A 27951-nucleotide genomic window follows, 5' to 3' on the forward strand; every position below is an offset into this window, starting at 1 on the left:
AATTTGTACACGCTATGATTTCAGCACATATCAGGCTCACCCGCACCTCTTCAGATTTACGAGCCTTGCTTTCTTTGGTACCACCATCGCCGATACTGACCCCAAGTCAACTGTCTACAACGTTTAGCTCAGGGGATATTCCAATAATTCTCGATTTCTCTATGGATCCTTTTACTTCGGCATGTTCAGTACAACAGCCTGAGATCCATGGACACGATAGCTTTTTGAACTTGCATGCTGATGACAGTATCACAACCATCAATACGATTGGCACTTTTGGCCCGATGCAGGATCGCTTTCCTGATAGGTATTCCTCCGCTTCAACAACTTCTTTCGGTTTGGGCCTCCATCATAATGGCGGTATTGCTTCTCTTGTGGGCGGATCGGTTTTGGAGATACCTCAATTGTCCCGATCTCGCGTGAATTCTGACTATAGTCTTTCTACTGAAGCCCACCCCGTAGTGAATCAATACAATTCCACAGGAGATGAAGTTTATACTGATGGTAGATTTCCCATCAGCCCATCTGGAAATCAAGTCCCGGAGCATGCGGATTCGCATCGTGCCTTTGGTTCGTCCTCTGAAGAATCGCTGAGAAATACTAGTAGTGCCTTTCCCCATAACATCAAAGACAAGGAAGGACAAACATTGTTTCTGGCTCATTCTCAAACGATCGAGACGTTCTCTACTTTGCCTACCCCCAGCTTCGCGCCACCAACATCCTCCTCGTATGATTCATTTACTTCACCTTTTCCATCTCATCGGCACAGAAATCGCCGTCCACTCGAGAGGGCAGGAGCTATTCACCAGCGTCACAGTTTTACCAAAGCAGGAAATCCTGAAGGATCCCCCCGTTCTTCTTCGTTTTCGCCTTTATTGAAAGCGAGTTTCTCTGGATCTTGTTCGTCCCCTCCTCCGATAACTCGGGGGTTTTCTGCTGCACCTCATCATCGTCGCTCTGATTCTGCCTCTACGGCCACGTCCGCATGGTCCTGTCCCTCAGTCCTGGTCAATGTAAACGAAGCTTCTTCCGAAATGGCCCCTTCCTTTTCAAAATTTGGGCTGCTACCAAAAAGTTTGTCGTGGTTTAAGGATATCACCATAGACCTTTGGATCGATCAAGAAGGTTTTCGAGCGATTAAACCCTCTTTTAAGTTGGTTGGTTATTCTCCACGAGGACGCTCACTAGAGCCTTACAGCCCTGTATTGGGTGACGGAGGCACAGACCCCACCGCTGGCGTTGCTGAATTCATGCCAATCAAACGGGAGACCTTTGTGTTCCATTATGCAACGCTCGATGGCGCGCCAATACTTCGTAGACTTACCACAGGGGGCGATGAAGCGCGCGATTATATTTCCCGCCATGCTTCTTTGAACATGAAGACTAACGGGGTGTACACAGTCCGCGGCTTGGAATCATCGTCTTTACCACCGGGAGGCTCTGAGAACAATGGTTCTAGATGTGAAAACATCAAGCTAAAATGGAAATTCGATTACATCGTGGACGATCGTCGCGTGGATGCCACTAAGAAAATCATGCATGGAGAGAAGACACTAACACCGTTAACGTTTTCTTGTTCACCGCTGCTGCTTCATCCGTTGCAGGGCAAGAAGATAGGATTGATGCACATCGTCAAGAAATCTGTTGTAGCGAAGGTTGTAGCTGAAAAAATACAACCTCCCAAGTTCCCTGGAAAGGGAAAAATGCCAAGCCCTCAATTACATCCAACGCTGAAGCCTGATCTATTAATTCGTACTCATAGTCGATCTTGGTCGGACGCTCATCCTAAAGCTCCCTACAGTGGAAGGCCATCTGGAGCTGGCACCCCCATGCTGGGCTCTCCACTAGGCCCGAGCATCGATGGTTTCTCAAAGGTCATCGACGGTAGGAAGCAGATTCAATATACTCATAGGCGAAGGGCTTCCTCTGCAGGCGAACGTGGTACAAGTGGGACGAGCCGCTCAATCAAGCCAAATCCTACAGGACAGCATATTGTATCTCCCTCTCGACTCACAGAGCTACTTGCCTCAAACAGCAAGGGCACCTCCCGGTCTGACCTTGGAATGAAGATGCTTAGCCCTCCTAGACACGGTAACCCTAAACTCGTGAGTAGGAGAGCATCGTGAAACATGCCACTCTGATAGTTTATTCTACTCTTTCGTTGTGGAACCATATATATCGTTTTGTACCGATATTCTATAACATGCCTAGTCCCATTAATCATTGTAATTTCTGGTTTGAGAAATACAAGTGAGCATTTTCGGTATGTTTTCACGGAGCAGCCACCGTTCATGCACTAAACAGTGATCGTCTTTCTTTGTTTGTCGTCTTACAACGCTTCCGGCGTAAGCACATGCCGGGCCGGGGTTGGGTTGCCCTCTAGGAATACAGAGTATTGTCGTAGTATGAGCCTTAATACCAGAAAAAAAATGGTGGCACTCTCAAAGACGAGAATGAAAAGATACCAATACCAGCACAATAGTAATACATTGAATAATATCATACAAATAGAGATCACGCTCCAAACCCGTAGAGGGTACGCCCTGAGCGTTTTAGGGCATACACAACGTCGAGAGCAGTAACAGTTTTCCTGCCCAGCCATTTAGTACAACACTAGGAAACGGATCAGGGAGAATGGACATACCGTTTTGCATGCTCAGTGTAGGTCACAGAATCACGGATGACGTTCTCGAGGAATATCTTCAAAACACCACGCGTTTCCTCATAAATAAGACCAGATATACGTTTTACACCGCCACGACGTGCCAGGCGTCGGATTGCCTTCAGGTTAGAAGTTAGACTTGGTCTTAATAAAGACCGCAGTGCGCACTTACTGGTTTTGTTATACCCTGAATGTTGTCACGAAGAATCTTGCGGTGACGTTTGGCACCACCCTTTCCAAGGCCCTGTTTTCCCGAGAACGTTTAGCTGGGTGTTTCCATTGACAGGTAGTAGGGCATAGACAAACCTTTCCACCTTTTCCACGTCCAGACATGTTGTTATTAGATACAAGATATACGCCAAGGAGGCACTTTGCGACTTGCGCTGATGTGGTGAGACGGAAAGAATGAAAGACCAATCCAGCCACAGTCAACGCGCCTTTAAACGCGTTTGGTCTTGTTTAGGCCAGTCACGTGACATTGTGCCTAATTGGTCATTGCTTGACGGAATGTCGTGAGCACAGCTTACCATCGCCGACTCGGAACCTATGCTCAGGCTGTCGCCAAGCGTCTCTGCCTCAACTTCTGTTCCTCAACTTCTGTTTCCTACAGTCAACCATGTCAATAACCCACATAACTTCGCTTTCCCAGCTTGATGGTTTCTTATCTGGAAATAAGTTATCAGTGAGTGTTTGTTACCTGCTTTTATAAGGACAGCACACTAAATCTGACCCGAGGTCATAGACTTTCATGCTACATGGTATGTCCCACACACAGTTCTTCTCATGAACATTGCTGTTAACCATAAGTAAATAGGTGTGGACCATGTCATGCGATTGCCCCTACATTTGAATCCCTATCAAAGCAGTATAAAAATGTCAATTTCTTGAAATGTGATGTCGATGCTGCAAGGGATGTCGCCAGCAAATACTCAGTATCTGCTATGTTAGTGATATATTTATTTCTTGTCCGTTCTATTTATCAACGTACGGACCATCAGGCCCACGTTTATATTTCTCAAAGGGACTACGAAAGTCGATCAAGTCCGAGGAGCCAACAAATCGTGAGCATTTGTGCCATTGAAACATTTGCCAATGCTAATTTAGTCGCTTATATAAAGTGGCCTTGAAGATGCTCTGAAACGTCATTCTTCTGGTGCTTCTACTGGTGCTGCCTTCACTGGCAAAGGTCAGACGTTGGGCTCCTCGTCGAGCTCCTCGTCCCCGTCTGCTTATCCCAACGATATCACATCCAGCGCATACTCCGCTTGGTCTGACTTGGATCCCAAAATAAAGATTCTTCTTGGTTTAGTCGCAGCATATATTTTCTTTTGGTTAATATAATCTTAGACCAGGATAACCCTATTTATTGCATTGTGTATGACAATTCCCGTAGCATGATCCTGGATACAGGATATCCACAATATTGATATTTCATGTGTTGAAAAATATACAGTCCCCATACATGCGTGTACGGTCAAGGCGATTATCATCGGCTAGCATCCTAATAACTTTGATATTCAACTAATGGGTAGGAATGTGATACATGCCCATCCACTCGGTCCAATGGGCATATTTCCACGTATTCAATACCTCGAAACTAATTTGTGCCCCATCCCATAGCGTGAAATGCCTGCTTGGCGGCCTCTTCCTTAGCAATTTTCTGATTTTTGCCTATTCCGCAGCCCTTCTCTTCTCCATTAACTATAATGTTATGTTCAGCGAATGTTCAGATCGCAGCCTGTGAGGTCACATACCAACGCAACGGACGATCCACTGAGGATTATGTGATGGTCCTGACGACTCCGCAGGATAGTTCACGGGCAATCCCATTTTATTAGCCGTTTGGTTGAAGATAGCTAAAGTGCCTGCAGACGCTGGTAGTCCGGGCGCGGAAGACCCGCTGAGGATTGCGGATGTCGGATAGAGAGGTGGTTGTGGCATTCCAGGAGCAGGGCGTGTCTGATTTAAACCGCCTGGTAACACAGGAGGCTCCACCTCTGGGCATATGAGACGGCTGATCCAAGGACAGACCTCAGCCATACCCTTCGATGTATACACAGCTCCAACGTACGAATGAAACAAAAAACGCGTTTCCTGTCAAAGCATGAGAAGCAGAGAAGCAGTAGATAATTTTGTCGTTTCAGACCTCGGGAGTATCTAATACTGTTGAGGTGGCGCATCGTACTTTGTCTTTAAGTCGATAGGTAGAAACCCATGTATTGAATGTTTCATTGGCGAGTAGCTTTTCTTTCTCTTCCTGTGGCGCGGATTTTAAAAGTACGTAACTTCGTAGGAACTTCAATACATACAAGTATCTCTGAAGCGCTCAGCATGGGCCGTTTCGTAAACAAGCAAAAAGTGATGGTCATGCGTAGCACATCTTCTCCAAGTCTAGCGAGCCTGTCCGTGTTGCCATAATCTTCGTTGTCGGTATGGTTATGAGCCAGGGACCTATGGGTGAATACATCGAGCATAAGATCACCATCGATCTTTGGTAATGCCGGGAGGTTGTTCATGATGGTATGTCGTAGGGCACTGGGTGACGATTGTGCATAACACCTTCGTTAAATACTAGTAAATCCGCCAGTGCACGTGTTTGGACCTACATATAAGGACACTCAGAGAACTAAGGATATTATTATACAGCACGTTCCCCGTGGAGCGCTTTAGGATGTCACAGTGCCCTAGACGGTAAGAATACGGTAGATCGGCGACGATGGCAAAAGGATAAGCAACTTCATATTCAAAATGGTGGTATGTTTCTTGATTTCAATGATTGCTTGTATGTCTGGAAGCAACAAACAACATACATTCACTTGAACCTGAAGTTTAACACATCATGAGTTGCCTCACTGGCAGATAAGAGCACTTACCTTATATATTATTACTTCAAGCTGTGTATGTACAGTTATAGGGCCACGGTTAGACTCGCAGGAACGAGCTTTCTCCGTGGATCGAATGAAGGTTTCAGATAGTAAATGGTAGCTGATAAGAACAAAGGTGTATTCAAGTTTGCGATTCGCGAAAAGTGATATAACGGTCACGTGCTCTTCACGCTTTCTTGCATAGGCGCTTAAAAGACACTTGCACCTTTCTTTGCTTTCTTTCGGTCGTTGAGAGCAAACCAACCATTCCTCGAACGCATTCATTCCGTATTACTTGGAAATACTCAAGGCTTTGGTCAGCAACATTGGGCTGCACTGACGAGCCAGCCGAAAATGGCCAACAAAGAGCAGCCACCTCCCGAATCGCGGCCTCTAATACCAGAGAAACTTATTGATGTTCCTTCTCAACGACTTTACTATCTTAGTTTAGGACTACTAATTCAGGTCAGCGCCAGTGGAATACCACAAGATACAGTATCATACTCACCCTAGCTCTCTGTCAGGCCATCAAGGTCTTTGATTTCTTCCAATATCTTTTTACTCCCGAAGCAACTGCGTATTATGGCGTGAAGTGGATGTTGGTTGATGCGGCCTATACTTCCATTCTCTCCCAGCTCCGAATACCGCGCTTGAGATATAGCAAGGCTGTTGTCTTGCTTCAAATCATATCATTTTGCTTTTTGGACGGTTTGTTGTTCGGAGGGATCAGCTTGAATGTAGGCAACAGCAGGTCTAATATCGACGACTCAATGGCGAGGCTCTCCAGTACGCATTTAATATGTCCTATTCATATGCGAGTATACGACTGACCGATTATTGCTCCCCTCAGATTCACCAGGTTTAACATCTACGCCAGAACCGTTTCGTCTCACTGACCTCCTTGCTTCACTGAGCCTTGGCCTTCTTCCATTTGGTTCTGGAGATGGTCAAAAGGATCCTCATCTCCTTGGTCAACATACTGTCCGCATGTCGCCCATTAGCACTGCCCAGCTTAATCCGAACGGACACGCTTATTGTTTGGCACCTCCTCTGAACAGCGTTCTTGTACCCATCCTCGTTAACAATACTGTACCCACCAACGTCCGATTCTCTCTTACTCCTCTTGGCTACGTGGAAGGCGTTTCAGGAACAGGTCGTGTAGAGTATATCGAACTAAGTGCCAAGGATCTGAAGGCAATAGAGCAGGCCCGCGTTGACAATCTTCGAGTTACCCGTTCGTCCAGCTCGTCGAATAGAGATGTTAACGAATATGACGAGTATGACGACGATGACGACGACGAAGATGATGATTTGGATTCAGCACACTCGCAGCTGCAAAAGTCACAGTCACTGGCTCACATACGCCTCACAAAGCCTGGAACAATACGCCTGGAACGCATATCAGATGGATCAAACGTTGCAGTTCGGCTGGTACATCCTGTAGAAGTCACCATCGTCCCTTGTCCTTCCGCACAATTTGTAAAGGATTCTCAAATCCAGGATAAAGACAGCGTACGCTGCGCTGGAAATAATCCCGATTATGAAATGGCCATCGACATCAAAGGAGTGCCACCGCTGAGTCTCCGCTGGTCTAAAGAAGTAAACGGGAAAAAGGAGCACTTATTGGTAGAGGGAGTCGAAGGCAGCCACGAACAGGTTCACTCTTCATCTCATGAATTAGGCAGAAGGAGGACAAGACTCTCTCAATCACTTAGAGTCCCTTTGACCGCACCCCTGGAATCTCTTGGGAAACATACGTATACGTTAGAAGGCGTGATCGATGGTATGGGGAACGTTGTTAATCTTGGCTCTACCGTGGCTGTTGATTCGCAAAGTCATGATACATCTATTACTAATTCTAAGATAACACGTTCGCTGACGGTGCTTCGCCGACCAAGTGTATCTTTCAAACACTGTGGTCCCGGGCATCCCACCCCCCTCCTCATCGGTTCTGAAGCTCCTCTGACTATTGCGCTAAATGCTGTCGACCAGTTAGACGCACCGTGGGGCGTAACCGTCAAATATCAACCCATCGACGACGGCAGCAAGGCAAGTGGCAAAAGATACAAACCGTGGACCAAAACAATCAAGGCCCAGGAAGATTATAAAGATTTAACTTTGAGAGCCAATGCTCCTGGAGAGTATTCGATTACTGGCGTGGAAGGAAAGGTACAATTTTCGTAATACATTGCTTATTCCCATTTAGACGAATCATTTTGCAGTGGTGCGAGGGCGAAGTAATGGCTCCGGAAACTTGCAGAGTCGTCGAAAAGCCGATCCCCACTGCCGAGATTGAGTGGAGGAAAATTCATGAGTGGTAGCTCATTCGCATCTTTGAGTTGTGTACTTCTTGCTCATTTCCCGCCCCATAGCTCTGGGGATACTGGCGTATCAGCCTCCCTTGTTCTCCACGGCACTCCCCCTTTCCAAGTATATTATCGCACAGTACGGGATAATGAACAGCCTCGCGAGCTTGTCAAGACATTCAGCAGCTCTAGAGGCGAATTAACGCTACAACCGGAGCGGAGTGGACATTATCTCTACACATTCGTTCAGCTTAGCGATGCGAACTACAGAAAGGTGGATTTGAATGGCCCCAGTATCGACCAGATTGTCCATCCTCTGGCTGCGGCTGATTTTAGTCACGCTAGTTCAAGTGGTAGAAGTAAACGGATGGTAAATAGCTGCTCTGGAAACTTGGTGGATATTGAAGTAGATCTTCGAGTGAGTAACTTCGCCAGCTGAAATAAGCAATATTTTTAATACCCTCTATCCATTGATTAGGGCACTGCACCTTGGAACCTTGAAGTCCAAATCGTCGGTTCTAGGAGTACAGAGACGTTATCTATCCCAGACATCGCTACATCCCCAGCAAAATTACAAATACCTATCCCGAGCGCAATAGATAAAGAAGGTGGTACATTCGACGTTGATCTTGGTATGTCAATAGCGCATTTTATACTTACTGGTGTCTTAACATTTGAGCTAGTGAGCGTGGAGGATGCGTATGGGTGTAAGCGTTCTATCACAGTTCCAGGTGTCTCTGTGAATGTCAGGAGAGTGAAGGTATGTTTTTGCATTTATGTAAAGCCGGACAAGTTAACACAAGAAATAATACAGCCAACGGCGAAATTCTACGGCAAGGTAGATCAACGGCAAGTCACAGTGAGAGAAGATGAACGTGCAGAGCTGCCCTTGCGTCTAACTGGCGATGGAGTGAGTTTGTTTGTTTGTCTCATTTTGTATCTTACACCCAACCACTTAGCCATGGCGAGTCAAATACCGACGAACTGAAAATCCTGAGCATGTGCAATCTGTAACATTGAACTCACCGAATGATTACATCCGCGTCACGGAGAAGGGTACTTATGAATTGATAGATGTAAGTAATTTCGGGAAGTCTTGCAAAAAAAAAAAAAAAAGTGCTCATCTGTCTTCAGGTACTGGATTCTCAATGTCCTGGCTCTGTTATAACTGGAGAGGAGTCCTTCATCGTACATTGGGTGCCAAAACCTTCTGCCAAGTTGTTACCTCAGACAACGTCCACTTTTGACTCCTTCAATCGTTCGCACATCCTTCCACCATTATGCCAAGGCCAAGATGACCACGTTGACCTGGAGCTGAACGGCACGTATAATTTCATGTCACGTCAACCGGCCGTTCTTGTTGTCTTACTAGTATTATTCAGGTCGGCCACCCTTCCAAATTATGTATAATATTGCGCGGAACGATAATACTGGTGGTACGATAGTTTTGGATCAGCCTACCTTCAGCAGCATACAGCCAAGAACTCGATTCCAGCTGCATACCTCGAAGCCAGGCCGTATGTACTACGAAGTGAAACAAATAGGCGACGCCGCCTATCCTCTCGCTAAGTACAAAAACGCGGTGATACCTCGTTCCGAACGTTTGGTGTTCGAACAAGAGGTTCTTGGACGTCCTTCGGCTCATTTCAGAAGCAACAACCGCATGTCATACTGCCTCAATGACGCCTTTGTACCCCAAGACGCGTTTTCTCTGGATAATGCGATTCACTTGGAAGGAACACCACCTTTCCAACTCCAGCTGTCTATAAAGAACCTTGCCACTAACAAAGTACACAGGGAAAAAATTGAGATATATGAAAGTTTATGGAGGGTAGATCTATCATCCTATCGCTTCATGTCGATTGGACCGCACCTGGTGACCATTGAATCCATCCAAGATGCATCACGATGCGAGCAAGCTACCTTAGACGCGTTGCATAGGTCTATATGGGTCGATGTTGCTGAAACCGCGGCTATAATTCCTTTCGATAAGAGGGAGGACATTTGCGTTGGCGAAGTCACTCAATTCCAACTTGAAGGCACGCCTCCATGGACAGTTGGGTCAGTTCGCGTTCTTTCCCAAAAACTTATCAAACCTAACCTTTTCTCCTTGTAGATACCGCATCAATACCAAATCGTATTCACAGGAGGCTAAGTTGTCGCCGTTTTCGTTACTTCACCAACAAGCGGGTGAATTCACCATTACGTCCGTGGCACACCAGCAAAAAATGTGCAAGGCTGCCGTTACAGACTTGCGCTTTACGGTTCATTCCCTCCCATCTGCTCAAGTTGGCAATGGGAAAGGTATCATCCAGGATATACATGAGGGTACGTCACCACGAGCGCTCAATTCACAATGAACCTAATTTATCCAAACTTTACAGGCGATCAGGCCGAGATAGCGTTCACCTTGATTGGCGAACCTCCTTTTACTTTCACTTACCAGCGGTCTGAACCCAGTCCTAAAAAGGGAGGCAAGCCATCTAGAGTTCTAGAAACACATACAGTTTCTGGTGTTACGACAAACGAATACTCTATTTTCTCTGCGCTAGAGGGTGAGTGATTTTCTTAGGTCTGTTCTATTTCTCATTATCTCCACACTACCCACAGGAACCTGGACGGTGACGTCGATTTCGGACCGCTATTGTCGTTACCCCGCTCAACCAGAAGGAATGACCGAAAGGTCGAAGCATTAAACCCGCATTAACGGAACATCATCCTTATCTCGAAGTTCAGGGGCTCTCACCCGCCATGTAGAAAATGTAGCTCTAGTTCATTTTTACGATAATCTTACAACACACCCGAAAAATTACGATCCATGACCGCGGAATACTCTCTGTTATCTTTGCTAAAGGCTTGTTTGTTTTGCGAATTTACAAAGACCTAACCGCAATACGTGATGAAACTAAACCTAAACTTGAACCGAGGATATATAGAACCATTTCGAAACTAACGTAGACAGCAAGTTAGTGGGAAACCAATGTGAACTATATGCCCATTCTTACCAGAAGGTTCGATAGGAGCAGGAGGCTTCCTCGAGTCTTGAGGAACGTTGACATAAGAAGGGTCGTTTCGAGAAACAAACCCAGGAGAACCCTGAGTGGTGATGTTGCGGCTAGAGCTCAAACATTAGCACGATATATGAATTGACGTATTGAAAGAGAGCATACATAGAAAGGTCATACGACGGGGTCTTGGCAGGACTCTCGCCACTAATAAGACGACGCCATGCTTCATTGCATTCATGGATGATTTCAGTGGCATATTTTTTGTTCTTGGCTTCACCAGAGAAGGCGAAAGCATTCTCGCCTTTACCATCGGGGATCTTGTAGATCCTGTATAAAGTAAGACCGTTAGTATATGATATATTTGATATTTTTTGGGGCGGTTCACGCTTACCTGAACCACTCATTGGTAGCTCTGATCAACCCGGGAAGATGTCTCTCAACGTCTTCGATATCGTTGAGTTTGGATGCAAGGGGATCTTGGACATCAACCACGATGATCTTCCAGTCTGTTTCTCCCTCATCAAGCAAGGCCATGATGCCCAGGACCTTCACCTGCTTAACCTGACCGACATACCCAACCTGTTCACCGATTTCACAGACATCGAGAGGGTCGTTGTCGCCTTTGGCCTTAGTCTCTGCATGCATCTGGGTGGGGTCTTCCCAAGTCTACGATTTAAAGTAGGATGCACGTGAGTGAAGTTTTTCATGCAGTACAACAAGAAGCTTTACCTGAGGGAAGGCACCATAGTTCCAGATGTACCCGTGATGAGGGAAGCAGTTTCGAACGTAGCGCAAACGGCCTTTCTTGACGTCCTGTTTGATGGGGTTGAAGGCCTCTTCCTTCGAGATCTCCATCTTGGCGTTGGTCCATCGAGGAACCTCGACAATCATGTTGAAGATGCCATTGCTCTGGTCGGCGAAAAGAGGAATATCATGCCAGGGAGAAACGGGGTTGCCATTCTGCTCGATGAAGACACGATGTTCTGTATAGATGATTTGATGAGATGGGCGTCTTCCAAGAGACTAACACGACTGTACTGACCAAGTGTGTTTGGCGCCCCGATGAGACGGGTGGTGTACTCTGTGATACGTGTCAGTGCTGGCAGCTACAAAAAAAGCTGAAGTGTTACGGACGGGCCATATTTACTCTGGTGGATAGGAAACGGACTTGTTGGGAGAGACGATTCAATGCTGAGGAAGGCCCGGTCATATCCGCCTCAGATGCTTTATAGTCTGGATTACAATGCCTGGAAAAGGCCCTCTGCTGATTATCATCCCATCGCGTAGATACCAACTAGATTTCTCACAATCGATCTGATCTTATATCTGTGCAAAGGGCAATTGCAATGCATTGTTGAACAAGGATACAGTAAGCTACAAAAAAAGGTATATACACATCCGCATACAGGCCTATACTATCAATCCTCCTTGCTTCAGTATCTCCTCTCCTTCGCGATTAATTTTCGGTTTTGAAAAACCACCGTTGAAGTCGAGACGTAGTAGCAGTCGCTCAACATGGCGGCGCACCTCACTTGTGTCCTCGAGCCCATTAATACCTTTTGCTCGAACAAACGTCCTTTGGAAGGTAGATGCATTAGCCATACTGGCATTCATGAGGATCGATTTAGAGGCATCGCCCGTCGCAGTAAAAGGCTGCTGAGACGCCGAAACTGAAAGCTGTTCATAGAAAGAATCTAGTAGAATGTGGAGTATCTGTCAACGACGTAGGTACCCATAAGTGTCAAAACATCCGTAGTTCTGAAAATAAAGTAAGAGTACCTTGTTGATCTCGGAAACGATACCCCATCGTTCCTGAACTAAAGCGCCGACTCTATCATCACCTCCTATACTACCCTCGAATAATAGTGCTGGCAATATATCACCTCCCCACCTCTCCACCTGCGCAACAAAACGCTCGCACACTTCAAATATTTGCCGAAGTATTGCAGTAAGGGTCGGATTAGAGAGCAAACACCCTGTCACTAAACGCTCGAGATACGTGGCGTGAATGTTTCTCAACGTGGAGAAATCCAGGTACGAAGTGGACTCCTCTTCTGATTGATGGCCGTAAGATCTTTTGAAATGCGACATGGGCGGGTTCCCTTTCCCCATGCTTTCAGCCCTGCTTCGCTTTGGATTACTTAAAAGACTCTTCAGCCTCCGATACTCCACATCAACAACATCGACCATCACATAGCCTAGGAGGGTGTCTAAAAACCACCCCATGTCTCTGACGACACCCCAACCACATCGCAATAGCTCCTTCCGAACTTCCAGGTCCTCGTTTGTGCCTCCCTCGCCTAGTCCTGTCCAACGTCTCCGAGCACGTTGAGAGTTGGAAAGCGATGTCCAACAAGTGTGAATGCGTGTATGCGTCTTGCGCAGTGATGACAGATAACTAAATAACGCGGCATATATTTGTAGATCTGATGCATGTAGGAAAAGGTCAAGTGGCCAAGAGACGTTGTATGCGAGAAGTAGATGGGTGCCCAGTAGTAAATCGTCAAAGGAAACAGGATCGGCAGGATTGGTGTTCAAAGATGAGGATAAGGTCTTGATATCAGTGTTAGATAGCGAAGGGAGCAATGGTCTAAGAGGTCCCGAAGGTAGTTGAAAGCGAAGGTGCAAAAGAGATGGATCATGCTGAGCTGAGGTACCCAAAGATGCTCTTAGCATCGCAAGGTTAAGATCTTGTTCACGAATCATGGAAGTTGCACCTGATCGCGTGGTAAGACGGGAGAGTTTTAGGCGCTCGATCTCTCGAATCAGAGCAAGACTGAATTCTCCATTTCGTAGTAGAAAATAATTGGCCCTATGGTCATAGCGTCAGTAAATAAAGAGGGCGTTTGATCTAGTGAACATTTACAAGGACATAACTGCATCTTCGACATCTTTGCGAGTAAGGACATTAAGCCACAGCCATTCACCCACATTGGTTCGGATTTGGGAGATGACACGATCAAAATCGAACTGTTCTTCAGGCAGAACAGCTTCGAGCAAAGTAGTGTGTTCCAAAGCTTGTTCTCGCGGTAGTTGTTTCTGCCATTTCTTGGCCTTGACAATGCTCATGGCCCGTCCGATATAAGCAATGGAATCGCGGGATAGAACCGAGATACAGGATGGTATGGAGCCTTCAAGGAGAGTATAAGAATCAGAAGCCAAGGGATCTTCATGGGCCAGAGATCCATGGACCAAGAACGCGATTAGCTGTGCTCGCCATACGCGCTGAACTGCTCTTGAAAGCCGCAAAAGGATATCAGAAATTCGATGAATTCCACTTTTTGAGCGCGCCAACAACATATCGATCAAAACTCCAGGTGGCCATTTGTCTTGAGCTTCAAGTTGGCTTGTCAGAGACTCCAAAGCCACAAGAGGGGCATCCCATTCAGAGAAAGTCGCTCGTAGAGCAGACAAAGGAACGAATGAGCCATGACCAACCAGACTGGAGTCTCTGTTTAGCACTTTTGCTTCTGTATCGACGACAAGAGTTTCGTATTCATCCTTCAAGATCTGGTTCAATGTTGCACATAACGCGCATATATAGCGAGAAGGTGACCGAGATAAAGCACTGCTCGCGTCCTTAATTTTTCTGTAACGAAACGCAATTTGACCCAAGGCCTCAAGACATTGTTGCTCTCCTGGATGAAGAAGTGAGCAAAAAGCAGGGTGTAGGTTGTGATCTGACGGAAATAAGGACGATGAATGGCCCGCAAGCACCAATAAAACTTCTGCAATCATATCGCGAGGTAATTCTGTGTGTCAGTTCATCCCAAAGGATGATTTTCAACAAAGCAAAGTTTCTTACTTGGATGAGACGCGTTCGAGCGCCCTGTAGGATATTGAAGGTAACCCAAGACTGATTCAAGAAGGGTAACGAGCGCGTTCATGCAGTGCTACAGCTTACATAATCCATTAACATATGCGGGGTGTCCAATGCCGTGATAGCAAGGCATCTTTTGGATTTAGTACCAGTACAGCCCTTACTTTCGACCATTCCCCAAAACACCAGTACGCCATGGCCAGCGATGCTGCAGAAACAGCATCGCGACAAGTTGGCAAAGGACTCGAGCCCCGTTTCAATTTCGACGATGCCTTCGCTGACGAGGATGGCGAAGACGAGATTTTCGAGTTTAGTTCCGCAGCCATTCGGAAACAGCTGGCGGAGAACTATACAGTGTCGGACGATACACCAACTGAGAGTGGTTCTGTTATTCTGGGACAGGATACATCTGTGTCCACATTTGACCTCGATGGCAGCATAGCTGATTCGAGGTCGAGGTCGCTTTCCCCGTCCGAGTCCCCGCAGCCGCGAACTCCAGAAGAGCTTGACGCAGAAGATGGGTTCTCGCAGGTATCGCTCTCAGAAGGGCACGCGGAACTAGAAGCCACAGAAGAGAAGCAGATAACTTCCAACGGAGATGCGATCTCCACAGACAAGGAAGGGGCATACCCTGCCGTCCATATCGATGTCTCAAAGTCACCATCCAGTCGCGTGGAAACGGCCACAGACATAGAAACAAATACACGTTATACAGAAACATATAGCTCGAATGATAAGCTTCCAAGCTCATCGTCAATTAATCCCGTTTCTCATTCATTTGTAAATGAAGTCCATTCCTCCAATTTACCTTCGTCTTTGTCTCTTCCCCTGTCGATAGGCTCTGCAAGCTCATCTTTCAAGCATAAACCAGCCCGTTCCACGGGACCCAGTGTACTTCAGCAGGTAGTCAGTAAAACAAGACCACCATTTTTACCCCCTAAAAGTCGTGAAGAAGATAAAAGGCACATGGCAGACTGGGAAACCATGATGAAGCACAGCCGAGCAGCAGGTGAAAATAAACCCCTTGTATATGCTATATCGTTTATTTTGCTTATTGATTGCAGAGGAAAAGCGAAGAAAGGCTCTACAAGAAAGGCGATTTGCTCGCGAATCGAAAATAGAGTTGTCTATCCCTATCTGGGAGAAAGAGATTCTACCGGACTGGCGGGTGGTCAGCAAAAAGTCCACGCTCAAAAATCTCTGGTGGAGTGGGATACCCACTAAACTGCGCGCTAGCATGTGGGAACGAGCGGTCGGTAATCCTCTTGCTTTAAGCAAAGGTAAAAATCTTACCGAGCAAGTGGATGCCTCTAATGCCCCCATTTACTAGATAACTACCGCACATGTTTTGCAAGGGCAAAGCGGGCATTGGCTTCTGGCGTGTTCCCTTCAGAAACTATACATCTGATTGAGGAAGATATATTAAGTACTCTTCCTGCTCTTCATATTTTCCACCCGGAAACAGGACCGCTATACCAGGATCTCAAAGATATGCTCTGCGCCTGGGTCGTTTCCCGTTCCGATGAAGGCCTCGGATATGTCACGGGGATCTCGAAGATCGCTGCTATGTTTCTGATTAATATGCCTCCTCATCAAGGCTTCATCGTCATGCGAAATCTCTTGGAGCGACATTGCATGCGTTCTTTTTACGGTGGGGCTGCAGCGAAAGAAGAGGTAAAAATTCGTCTATTGTCTCATCTGTAAAGTCTAACTAATATGATAGCATCCAGGTTGAAGCATACTATCGGTAACTTAATGACCTGCCTACGCGATATTAATTCTTACTCTTTTCTGATAGCATTTTTGATACATTGTTGGCCGATGGGATGCCAAAGAGTGAGTTTGCATCTTGTAGATGCACTCTCTGAGACTGAATCGCGATACAGTCTATTTCAACTTCAAGCAACATCAGATCTCTCCGTCAGCTTATCTTCCAGATTGGCTAATCCCACTTTTCCTGAATCACTTGCCATTCGAAGCTTGCGCGCGTGTCTGGGATGTCTTATTACTTGAAGGAGATTCCTTTTTGTTTCGTGCAGCTCTCGCCATTCTGGCCGTGCTGGAGCCTCGTCTATTTTTTCCGGACCGACGAGAACTGTTGGAACTACTAAGGTAAGGACGCAGCGATGTTGCTCGTCGAGCAATAAAGCAGGCATAAGCTGACTGATTTGTTTCAGGGGAGAAAACAAAGCTGCGCTGGATGTAGCTAAACGGGATGCTCGCCCACTAGACGGCGGTAAGTATGAAATTTACGGCGTCGACGAGGAAACTCTTTGGGAAAGAATCGAAAGCATGGAGGAGTGGTGGAGAGAGAGCACATGGAAGCGACTGATACAGAGAGAACTGCCGGACTTGTGATTCCTGTATGTGTATACATGTACGATGTGAAGCTACTGAGACCCCCGAAATCTGGAGAAATACCCCGGAAATAATGTAGACGACCTACCCGTATCATTGCCCATCACTACTGTCACCATCTTCCACCGCGTCTTTGTAGAAAGCATACATTTTCCGCCGATTGGCATCTCTCGTGTCTTCTTCGCTAGCTATTGTAAACATTTTTTGTAGAAGAGCTTTTCTTAAAGGACCGTCCTGCGATGTTTTTTCCTCTTTGGAGCTTGACAGACAGGCGTTTGTGATAAGAGTGGGATATGTAGAGGTCAGGCGAAGCTTTTTGCGGCTCGGAGGATCTTCTGAGCGAGTTTGTTTTAGGGCGATAAAAAGAGGTTCAACAACGGTTTCCTGTATGTGTTTGTACGTCGTTTTGGTTGTGGGGGTACGTGCTGCCAAATTGAAGAATGGAAATACTAGCGTGTAGAGTGGTGCGGGATGAGAAGAAGAGGATGAAGTCATCGCCTTTTCCAGCTCTTCAAGGTATATATCTGCGAGATGGAACGGCAGACTAGAGGGAACACGAATATCGCTTGGACTAAAATACGCATGTAGCAATTGATATTAGTATTATGAAGACAACCGTTTTCGGTGACTTACCATAGAGGCCCACCCGATTCGATCAATATAGAATTATACTCTTTGCAGGTATCATCGTCCCACTCTGCTCGAATGAGGAGCCTAAAACTTGCGTTGGTGAACCTCCGAACAAGCATGTAGTACTTGTCCATCCTATACGCATATATGTCTAGATTTCTGAGTGCTTTATTCGAGAATAGCGTAACTTACCGTAGACGATCTATTCCACTCCATTCACGGACTGTCATCATCCAAAAACCTCTCAGAAATTTCAGCGCTGATGGTGTACTGGTGATGGTTAGCACGAGCCCAGCCAGCTCGCTCGCTAGTGCCTGTTGTACGAGTGGTTTATCTGACATCCAAAAGCCTACATCGTGCATTCAGTATATTCTAGCCAACTTCAGAGAACTGAAACATACAGTAAAAGATGCCTTTCCACAGCTTCGCCATTTCAAGCTCGGATATAGCATTTTCGGAGTCATTGGAGAGGAAGATTGCTAAATTTTGGACGGCCTTGTCGCGAACTTTTTTATCTGTTTTGTTTGTATTTTCTACCACTGCTGGCTATCATAGATAAAATTCGAAATGCGCACCTGTAGATGCGAGATATTTGGCCAGGGGAGGTGCATCTGTAGCGGACGAGGCAGACATATTCAACTTTTCTGAACTCCGCAAGCATTTCCTTCTTGGGTTCTACCTTACAGTCGTTTGCGCCACCCATACTGTATACTAGTAGCTACGCACGACAAAGAGATATTAACACTCAATGCCAGCTGGCTGTCTGTTACGAAGTGCAAAGATAAGACTCACGGCGGAACCAGGCAGCACTGATATCGACATTGAAGACTCGACCTCAGTATTCCGATGGATAACAACATCAAATAGGTTGCAGACGGTGACCACAAGCTTAAAATACTCAATACTGTGTTTGTACAATTATCAACATCACTTCGGTTTTCTGACAAATAAGGGCGGCCTCCTGACGAGCATTATCTGCGTTGTTTCCCGTTAATGTATCGGATCCAAGGTTAATCGTGAAAAACCATCATCAAATCTGTTATCCAAGCTAATGTCCTTCTGACTTAGATCTTACTGTGTTCCTTCTCAGCATGGACATGAAGGACTTGAGCGTCAAACCTGAAACAGCATTACACTTCTGGTCATCGAGGCATCGCACATTCTCTACCCAGCTTTGTCCCTTCAGTGTAGTTGCATTGCAGGCCGTGAGCTGACGTGGGTTTAGTGGAACTTTTACACCATATCAAATCATCTCCACGAGTTCCCCTTCTCAATTGGCATCTCTGTCTGCTTCGTGCATGTATCTCCTCTATGTCTCGTATATCTTTCTCATTGACCATCGCTGTCTATCTATCCCCAATCGGACTTGGGTGGTGTAGTAGACCTAAAGCACCTCAAGGCACTTAGGTAGGTCTCACTGTTCTTATCAGCTTGTTTATCCATATGTATTGTGTCTGTGTATACAAGTTACTCACAGCATAATAGCTTTTGCAGATTTGCTACATTGCATCGTCATTCAAAATCGAGATGTCACGGTATTTATAATTGGTTCAAGGTTGCGATCCACGAGCATCTACCAGGTCAGTTGAGACCTAGACCATATATATGCGCGTAAGGCTATCTGCACTTATGCACACTTGCTAGACACCGCTAATAGAGTTCACCATAGTATTCGTTGTCTCCTATGGCTTTCAATGATGAAAAACTGTCACGTCTGTCAACTCGATTTTTTTTTGTCGGAATGTAGATACAACTGAGTCATTACAATACACAAACTAAACAAAGCCTGAACTGAACCACACTGGTTTGTGGCCCACGTATTTCGCTTCACAACGACAGCATTAATTTGTTTCTTGTAGATGGTCTTTAGCGCCTTTCCTTCCGAGCGGAGGGTAGGGACTGTTGGGGTCTCGTAATGGGTCTATCTGGGTCTGGTTGGGGTGTAACAGCGACGGACCGCGGACTTTGCCGCATGGATGACCGGTGCGGTGTAGTAGCTAGCGCTGACCCCGGTATGACAGTGGTAAGGCTGGGATTGTGTCCAGAAGTGGTAGAAGTTTTCTCCTGTGGCAGGGGCTGACGGTGTGAACGTTGGGTGACTGGAATGAGCATGGTGTTCCTCTCGGGAACAGAGGTAAACATGGAACCCCCATGTCGATTGGCCCCGGATGATGTACGGAGCCCTGGAGAAGCCCGAAGAACGGGGATTCTGAATACTCCACTCGAGACTAACCTCTGAGGCACTGCAGATGGTTGGCGTATAGTCTTTAGTCCATGCTTATGCAATGCACGGACAGGAATTTTGGATACATAAGCTTGAGAACGTCTCCCAATGACTATACGTTTATCGGCATTGAGATTCTTTTCATCTTTTTTGTAACAATGGGAAATTTGAATAAAGCACTAGCTCACTATTCATAGTTTGTCATTTTGCCCATTGAGTGCCATGTACAAAGAACTCATATGAAATGCGTCTTTCTGGTGTACCAATAATGCAAGAAGTGTGAAAATCACACCAGCCTGTGTGGTGTGACGGAGGCACTCAATAGAACAGACAGTTGCCATGAATCAGAACCCAGCCACTCAAACGGTGGAGCCACGTCACTTGATATTTGGGACTGCCTGAAAAAACTTCACTCCTGGCTGTTTGAATGGTGGGACCTGATCCATCTGTTGAGACTGCAACACTATTGACCCAGTCAGTGCGACCCTCAAATGGGTCAGCCACCAACCAACCACTGGCAGCATCCCAGATCCTGATTGTATTGTCAATTGAACCTGAGGCCACCTTACTACTATCTGGTGAAAATGCAACACTCATAACACAGTTAGTGTGACCCTCAAATGGGCCAGCCACCAGCTGACCACTGGAAGTATCCCAGATCCTGACTGTTGTGTCAATTGAAGATGAAGCCACCTTGCCACCATCTGGTGAGTATACAACACTTAAGACAGCTTCAGTGTGACCCTCAAATGGGCCAGCTACCAGCTGACCACTGACAGCATCCCTGATTATGATTGTTTTGTCAGCTGAAGCTGAAGCCACCTTGCTACCATCTGGTGAGAATGCAACACTATCAGTGAGACCCTCTAATGAGCTAGCCACCAGCTGACTACCGGCAGCATCCCAGATGTCACGACTTGAGCCAGAGCGCTAGTTTCTTTTTTCATTTTCTTTCATTTTTCTTTTATATCTGATCACGTGACAATCACGTGACAAGAACACAAGATCAGTAGTAGTTAGTTATATCTGATCACGTGACAACCATGTGACAAAGCCTAGACTATGACGTAAAACATCAGTCAGCGCCTCATGGCTGACCTTCAGAAACATATATATACCAACACTCATGTACATACTTTCTTCAGTTGTTGATTACTTCTTAATCCAGTACTTCGACGCTACTTGTTGATCTTTGAGACTTGTCCCTCTGTGAGGCAACAATAAACTATAACAAAAACGAAACCTGTCTCCTTCTGCACTTGCAGGGAGTAAAGGGTTCAATGAGCTTGAGGTCAACAGACGCTAGTAAATATAGCGAGTAGAGGACTTTGAGAGGTAAGCTTCAAAGGTTTTTGTTGAGGAGTAAAGCGGGTAAATTCAGTAATAGAAAACTAAGGAATCATACATGAATAAGTAAGGCTTTATATAGTGAACAGTTCGTTCCTCAGACCGAAAGGAGAATATACGAAAAGTGGTCTGAGGAATCAATTGACCAATAAGAAAAAGAGAGAACAACTATCGTACGACTTTTAACTTGATTTATCAGCAGGTGAGAGACTTGTACTAATAATAGAGGATTGTCACGCGTGTTCAGGAACCGTATCCTCATAATGAGATACGATCCTGAACAAGGCGTTATTAGCTTTACTGAGGTTTGGAGCTGGTTGGCGAGATGCCTACTACCAGTCCTTACTCCGTGTGCTGGCTGGCTGGGAGCGATACCCAGTCTCTGATCTGTGATATAAAATGGTAGCGATGGTTAAGAAAGCTTGTGAGGGCTATGAGAAGTAGAACGGCAAACAATACCTCTAGCCCTAGAGCCAGAGGCGTAATGGGAAAAGTGTTCGAGAACCAAGACATAACGAAGATAAGAAAATAATAAAATGGTCCTTACACCCTCCGTTAACTCGGCATAGGGGATAGGAATCTTACACAATCAACAACTGAAGCAAGTACCGTCTATGAACGTAACAACAGCTATCCTAACCACCATCATCATCCTTACCATCATTATCCTCACCTTACTCAAACTCCTTTACAAACCTCACACTCAACCCATCATCCCACTAAACAACACTCCCACTCACCCCGACACCATCGTATCATTCTTCCCAGCAAACATCTCCCCCTCCTCCTCCCAAGACTCCTTTGTCACCATCCCCCTTTAGTTACAATTATAGCAATATAATTCCTTTGGTGTGGAACCATAGGAATTTTATCGTTTTTACTTAGTTTCAATTTCGCTTTCCTCTGACCAGGCCGCGCACTGGCGTCCGCCAGTCGGGAGAAGAACCGAGAGCTTAATAAGCCGGTTATAACTGGACAACCGTTCGGACCCAGTCTTATCACGATAGCTTTTACATAAAATTCGTAAAAAATACAAAAATAGTTACAGTACCTACACAGTCAGTGGTGAACTGAAGAGGATCACCTTGACTCAAAGAGGAAAAGATAGACTACCGAGATCTTAGAAAGCGGTGTATAGATCCAGCTTATCACTGGGGAACTCCTTTTTATGCTCAGTAGAGAATTTTATATCTGGATAGGAGAACAACACATTTTTTCCAGAGACTACGTTTTTAGAGGACAATTTCCTCTACCAGAAATCACACCGATCAGAAACCCCTCCCCTGTAATCAAATCCGAAACTCCCCCACCACCACAACTCGAATTCAGAAATGTCCAATCTAGAATATTGAGATCAGCCAGAGCCATCCAACAGCACGGACAGCGCGTTTACTTGGGAAATGATGGATTCATTGCCCCGAATAGACACTCCCCCACCGAAAAAAGTATCATTAGAAGCATTCGTAAAACAAGAAGTAGAAAAAGCGATCAGAGAAACACGACTACTATATCAATCCCAGCTCGACGAGGCGCTCAAAGAAGTGAGCATCTTAGAAAAAAGACTAAAGAAGAAAACAGTACCACCTCCAGAAAAGGTGGAAAGAAGTAGAACAGCTCTAGAGAAGCCAGAAAACTTCTCAGGAGATAAGAAGAAGTACCGGGCCTTCAGAGAGTCCCTACTTTTACACTTTGAAGATGATGCTGTTTACTTTAATGATGACAGGAAAAAGATAAGCTTCGTGCTATCTTTTATGAAAGATGGAGAAGCCGTGGCTAGAAAACAGGGTCGATGCTCAGCAATTAGGGCTCGACATTACACACACATACGGAAGTTGGCCATACTTCGCCGACAAAATGGAAGAGAGGTTCAAAGACAGTTTTGAAAAAGAGACTGCCAAGAATGAGATATTGACCCTGAAACAGGGCAATGAAACCGCCCAAGCCTTTTTTGAAAGGTTTGAAGAAAAGAAAAGATGGGCGGGATACACAAACAGAATGAACAAAGAATTCTTAGTTTCATTACTGAGAAGAAACATGAACAAACCACTAGTAGACAGGGTGATCTACGGTGGACACATTCCTAGAGACTACCAGGAATGGAAAAGAGAACTCATCTGAATGGACTATATTTGGAGAGAACGAGAGAAGGAGAAGAAAGGTTCCGAGATTGGAAAAAGAACTAATCCGGAACAAAAGAAAGAAGGAGAAAAGAAGAGAGACGGAACCGGTTATACTTATACCGGTAACGGAGAAAGAATGGAAGTAGATAAAGCAAAATTCCGCATGGAAGGACAATGCTACCAATGCGGAGAGAAGGGACATAGAAGCTTCAAGTGCAAAGTCGCACAAAAAAAGAAGCCACAGTTCAATGTCCGAGAATTCTTAGAGAAGATGACAAAAGAGGAAAGAGAAAAACTCCTAGAGGGTTTTCAAGGAGGCCAGCGGTACCGCATCAACTGGCTGTGCCTAAAAAAGACGTTTCAAACCAATTTCTTCCTTTGACTGTAGATACGTGTAACCCTGAATTGTTAAGCTGCTGCTTTAGCGCGGATAACAATAAAATTATTAAAACACAGACAAAAAAAGAAATCAGAAATGAAAGAGATGCAAACACAACCGCAGCAAGAGCGGCACATAGTGATGAGACATCCGCAGTTTCAACGGCGGGCGAATCACTAAAAAGTGCAGCATTAACGGTGGATGTTAAGATTCCTACACCCGATGCGGCGAACTCTACGGAGGAAAACGCAGCAGAGACTGTAGAAGAGAGGTCAGGAACCCCTCTAAAAAACCTAGAAAGAAAAGAAGTTTGGACCCCAGAGTGGGTAGTGGACAGGCTAAGAGACCAAAAAGAAGAAAGATCCATTGGGATTCTAAGCGCCTGGACACACAAAAAGAGAACTAGAGAAGTAACCCGGGAAACGATAAAAGAAATCAACCAGTTACCAAAAGTAGAAGCTATACAAGCGATCATAGAAATTGCCTCCCCTAAAAAGTACATTAGGGGCACCCAAGGCAATCAAATGAACGTAAAATGTAAGCTTACCACACTAGATACTCTCCAAACAGAAATAGTCGAAGCATTATTGGACAGTGGATGCACGGGGAGTTGCATCGACTCCCAATTTGTAAAAGACAAAAAATATGAGACAAAAAGGATACCTAGACCTATTCCAGTCTATAACGCAGATGGAACTCTTAACAGAAACGGAGCCATTAGTGAATTTGTAATGCTACTCATGGAAATCGACGGTCACATCGAAAAAATACATTTAGCCGTAACCAACCTGGGTAACAGAAAAATGTTTCTAGGACATGAATGGCTAAGCAAACACAATCCAAAGATAGATTGGAAAGAGTCAAAGTTAATTTTCGAAAGATGTCCCGAAGAATGTAACCCAAGAATCCGAATCTCTGATCCAGAGGAAGATCCGGAAATATTCTTCGAAGAACTTAAAGCGGAAGAGATGATGATACAGGTGAATCTCCAGAATTTCGAAGATGCCACGATCGATGATCAATATTACCACATTAGAGCTCAAGGCACGATGGCACAGAAGCTGGCCGAAGCCGCAGGCAAAGATCAAAAAGAAGGAGGATTTGAAAAGATAGTACCAAAACACCTTCATCAATACAAAGACGTATTTGATAAAAAGGAGTTTGATACATTACCTGAAAGAAGACAATGGGATCACGCAATCGAACTAGTACTGGGAGATCACTCCCTAGATTGCAAGATTTACCCATTAGCGAAAGGAGAACAAGAAGAACTAGATGCATTCTTAAAAGAAAATCTAGAATTGGGACGAATAAGACCATCAAAGTCCCCATTCACATCACCCTTCTTCTTCATAAAAAAGAAAGATGGAAAGCTAAGACCAGTTCAAGATTATCGGAAATTAAATGATATCACTATCAAAAACAGATATCCACTTCCGTTGATTGGAGAACTCGTAGACAAGCTGAGTGGAGCTAAATACTTCACAAAACTAGACGTAAGATGGGGATATAACAATATCCGAATGAGGGAAGGAGATGAACCGAAAGCAGCATTTAGAACGAATCAGGGGTTATTCGAACCATTAGTCATGTTCTTTGGACTGACAAACTCTCCTGCCACGTTCCAGACGATGATGAACACACTCTTCAGAGAGTTGATAGATGAAGGATTAGTAATCATATATCTGGATGATATCATGATATTCACAAAAGACATAGAAATGCACAGAGCAACAATGCGACGTGTATTGGAAATCCTTAGAAAAAACCATCTCTATCTTAAACCGGAGAAATGTGATTTTGAACAAACAGAAGTAGAATATCTGGGACTGATCATCTCGGAAAACGAGATTCACATGGATCCAGTGAAAGTAGAAGGAATTAGCAAATGGCCAGAATGCAAAAATAAGAAAGATATACAAGCATTTTTGGGCTTTGTAAATTTCTACAGAAGGTTCATAGAGGGCTTCGGGGAAGTAGCCAAACCATTGACCAAGTTAACGGGAAAAGAGGACTTCATTTGGGGAAATGAACAACGCAAAGCATTTAACAACTTAAAACAATGTGTGGTGTCAGCCCCAGTGTTAGCTCTCCCAGTACCACATGGCCAATACAAAGTAGAAGCAGACAGTAGTGACTTTGCAATGGGTGCGGTCTTATCACAAAGACAAAAAGATGACTGGAAGCCAATTGCATATCTCTCCAAAGCGTTGAATCCCACAGAACGCAATTATGAGATCTATGACAAGGAACTTCTTGCCATCATGACGACACTCAACGAATGGAGACATTACTTAATAGATGCGGAGGAAGAATTTGAGATATGGACAGATCATCAAAATCTGTTGTATTTCAAAGAACCAAAGAAGTTGAACAGGAGACAGGCACGGTGGATGACGGAGTTAAGCCAGTATCACTTTACGATACACCATATGCCTGGAAGGAAGCATATAAAGGCAGATCTACTCTCAAGACGATCAGATCATAACAAAGGAGAGAACGATAATGAGGACATTGTACTACTAGATGAGAAACTCTTCGTACGAATGACCCTTCCATCGAAACAGAGACAGGCAATAGCAGATAGTCAGGAAGAAGAATTGGTGATTTCAAAATGGATCTTAAAAAGGAAAGGGAACGTAGATGATTTGATAACAAAGATGAAAGGAAAGATAGAGAAGAGAGAGGATGGATGGTTCGAGGAAGACGGCTACGTAGTATTCAAAGGCAGGATCTACGTACCAAAAGATGCCAAGTTAAGGGAAGAAATTATCAGACAAAACCACGACTCTACCGTTGCAGGTAATCCAGGAAGATATAAAACAAAAGAGTTAATTACTTGACAATACTGGTGGCCCTATATGGACAGAGATATCACAAGATACGTAGATGGATGCAAAGTCTGCCAAAGAACCAAGACAGACCACAAAAAGAAAGCAGCACCGCTCCATCCAAACGAAATCCCGGATAAACCTTGGCAGATCATATCAGTAGATCTGATCAGACCACTACCAGAATCAAACAGATATAACATAATAATGGTAGTAGTAGATCGATTTACAAAAATGATCAAGGTAATTCCCACACAAATGGAGATCACATCAGAAGGAGTAGCACGACTATTTAGAGATCACGTATTCAGAAACTATGGCATACCCGAAAAGATCATCTCTGATCGGGGACCACAATTTGTTTCTAAATTCATGAAAGATCTACATACGCTTCTTCAGATAAAGGCAAATCCATCAACGGCATGGCACCCACAGACGGATGGACAAACAGAGAGGATCAATCAAGAGATAGAGCAGTATCTCAGGATCTTCATAAACCATAAACAAGATGATTGGGCGGAATGGCTTACCTTAGCAGAATTCTCATATAACAACAAACAACACTCTGCAACAGGATACAGCCCATTCTATTTAAATCATGGACACCATCCGAGAACACAGGAAGTAGTGAAAGTGGAGGTAAAGAACAAAAATGCGGAAGATTTCGTAAAAAGAATGACAGAGACGAGAAAGAAAGCAGAAGAGTCACTACGAAAAGCAGCCGAACAGATGAAAAAACAGTATGACAAAAAGAAAAGGGAAGCAGTGGAATACAAAGTAGGAGATAAGGTATACGTGGAAGCAACCAATATCTCAACAGATCGACCAGCTAAAAAACTGGACGATAAGAGACACGGCCCATTTGAAATTCTGGAAAAAATAGGTGAATCAGCCTACAAATTAGCACTACCATCAACATGGCGACCTATTCATCCAGTTTTCAACGAAGTAAAGCTTACACCATACAAAGAACCACAATTCCCTTCTCAACAAAAACCCAAACCGATACCACCGGTGATAGTGGATGGACAAGAGAAATACGAAGTCGAAGAAGTTTTAGACTCACGTCTCAAAAGAGGAAAATTAGAATATCTAATACATTGGAAAAACTATCCAAAAGAGGAACGCACATGGGAACCCGAACGACACCTAACCAACTCACCAGACAAAGTAAAAACATTCCACAATAACAACCCTAGTGCACCCCGACGGATACAATTCCAACTACACTTCCAACCTTTCAAAAACTTCACAACGACAAGAGTCCGAAAACAATTGTTCAACTGGGAAAACGGAAAGATGGACCCTTACTTTCGAGATGAAAGTCTTAAAGAGGGGGTAATGTCACGACTTGAGCCAGAGCGCTAGTTTCTTTTTTCATTTTCTTTCACTTTTCTTTTAT

At 44.9% G+C, this 27951-nt stretch overlaps 10 protein-coding genes across 10 annotated transcripts; 4 read left to right on the forward strand and 6 right to left on the reverse strand.

Moving 5' to 3' along the window:
• Positions 1–14: 14 nt before the first annotated feature.
• On the forward strand, positions 15–2126 carry SERLADRAFT_432662 (uncharacterized protein; the record flags this gene model as incomplete). The annotated part of the gene is made up of 1 exon (XM_007312825.1): positions 15–2126. One exon carries the CDS (start codon positions 15–17, stop codon positions 2124–2126), a length of 2112 nt encoding a protein of 703 aa, XP_007312887.1.
• A 308-nt stretch (positions 2127–2434) lies between these two features.
• Positions 2435–3070, reverse strand: SERLADRAFT_353681 (uncharacterized protein; the record flags this gene model as incomplete). The annotated part of the gene is made up of 4 exons (XM_007312826.1): positions 2435–2590; positions 2645–2781; positions 2835–2906; positions 2969–3070. 4 exons carry the CDS (start codon positions 2993–2995, stop codon positions 2515–2517), a joined length of 312 nt encoding a protein of 103 aa, XP_007312888.1.
• A 138-nt stretch (positions 3071–3208) lies between these two features.
• SERLADRAFT_455507 (uncharacterized protein) lies at positions 3209–5664 on the forward strand (the record flags this gene model as incomplete). Its single annotated transcript, XM_007312827.1, has 11 exons — positions 3209–3344; positions 3398–3420; positions 3477–3605; positions 3661–3723; positions 3781–4363; positions 4417–4756; positions 4809–4919; positions 4972–5197; positions 5269–5402; positions 5425–5429; positions 5534–5664. The coding sequence occupies 5 exons, from the start codon at positions 3279–3281 to the stop codon at positions 4001–4003; spliced, it is 504 nt and encodes a 167-aa protein (XP_007312889.1).
• A 216-nt stretch (positions 5665–5880) lies between these two features.
• SERLADRAFT_412493 (uncharacterized protein) lies at positions 5881–10722 on the forward strand (the record flags this gene model as incomplete). The annotated part of the gene is made up of 14 exons (XM_007312828.1): positions 5881–5991; positions 6051–6312; positions 6377–7695; positions 7749–7843; positions 7899–8250; positions 8311–8464; positions 8516–8592; positions 8647–8742; positions 8792–8908; positions 8967–9174; positions 9215–9893; positions 9949–10160; positions 10217–10387; positions 10443–10722. The coding sequence occupies 14 exons, from the start codon at positions 5881–5883 to the stop codon at positions 10526–10528; spliced, it is 3939 nt and encodes a 1312-aa protein (XP_007312890.1).
• A 21-nt stretch (positions 10723–10743) lies between these two features.
• On the reverse strand, positions 10744–12050 carry SERLADRAFT_364737 (uncharacterized protein; the record flags this gene model as incomplete). The annotated part of the gene is made up of 7 exons (XM_007312829.1): positions 10744–10781; positions 10838–10947; positions 11003–11167; positions 11232–11506; positions 11570–11823; positions 11883–11921; positions 11975–12050. 7 exons carry the CDS (start codon positions 12048–12050, stop codon positions 10744–10746), a joined length of 957 nt encoding a protein of 318 aa, XP_007312891.1.
• Positions 12051–12195: 145 nt separating this feature from the next.
• SERLADRAFT_359125 (uncharacterized protein) lies at positions 12196–14698 on the reverse strand (the record flags this gene model as incomplete). The annotated part of the gene is made up of 3 exons (XM_007312830.1): positions 12196–12553; positions 12620–13652; positions 13707–14698. The coding sequence occupies 3 exons, from the start codon at positions 14576–14578 to the stop codon at positions 12251–12253; spliced, it is 2208 nt and encodes a 735-aa protein (XP_007312892.1).
• A 130-nt stretch (positions 14699–14828) lies between these two features.
• SERLADRAFT_412495 (uncharacterized protein) lies at positions 14829–17691 on the forward strand (the record flags this gene model as incomplete). The annotated part of the gene is made up of 8 exons (XM_007312831.1): positions 14829–15669; positions 15725–15940; positions 15991–16334; positions 16391–16407; positions 16459–16496; positions 16547–16772; positions 16838–17589; positions 17652–17691. The coding sequence occupies 7 exons, from the start codon at positions 14856–14858 to the stop codon at positions 17016–17018; spliced, it is 1836 nt and encodes a 611-aa protein (XP_007312893.1).
• A 145-nt stretch (positions 17692–17836) lies between these two features.
• On the reverse strand, positions 17837–18161 carry SERLADRAFT_376495 (uncharacterized protein; the record flags this gene model as incomplete). The annotated part of the gene is made up of 2 exons (XM_007312832.1): positions 17837–17997; positions 18050–18161. Coding segments are annotated over 2 exons (273 nt in total), but the record flags the coding sequence as incomplete, so codon positions are not given.
• A 399-nt stretch (positions 18162–18560) lies between these two features.
• Positions 18561–19055, reverse strand: SERLADRAFT_376496 (uncharacterized protein; the record flags this gene model as incomplete). Its single annotated transcript, XM_007312833.1, has 2 exons — positions 18561–18657; positions 18717–19055. One exon carries the CDS (start codon positions 18986–18988, stop codon positions 18791–18793), a length of 198 nt encoding a protein of 65 aa, XP_007312895.1.
• A 459-nt stretch (positions 19056–19514) lies between these two features.
• On the reverse strand, positions 19515–20067 carry SERLADRAFT_432670 (uncharacterized protein; the record flags this gene model as incomplete). The annotated part of the gene is made up of 2 exons (XM_007312834.1): positions 19515–19984; positions 20061–20067. 2 exons carry the CDS (start codon positions 20065–20067, stop codon positions 19515–19517), a joined length of 477 nt encoding a protein of 158 aa, XP_007312896.1.
• Between the last annotated feature and the right edge of the window lie 7884 nt (positions 20068–27951).

The sequence above is a fragment of the Serpula lacrymans genome (genome assembly GCF_000218685.1).
Source record: "Serpula lacrymans var. lacrymans S7.9 unplaced genomic scaffold SERLAscaffold_1, whole genome shotgun sequence".
In the NCBI taxonomy this organism is placed as follows: domain Eukaryota; kingdom Fungi; phylum Basidiomycota; class Agaricomycetes; order Boletales; family Serpulaceae; genus Serpula; species Serpula lacrymans.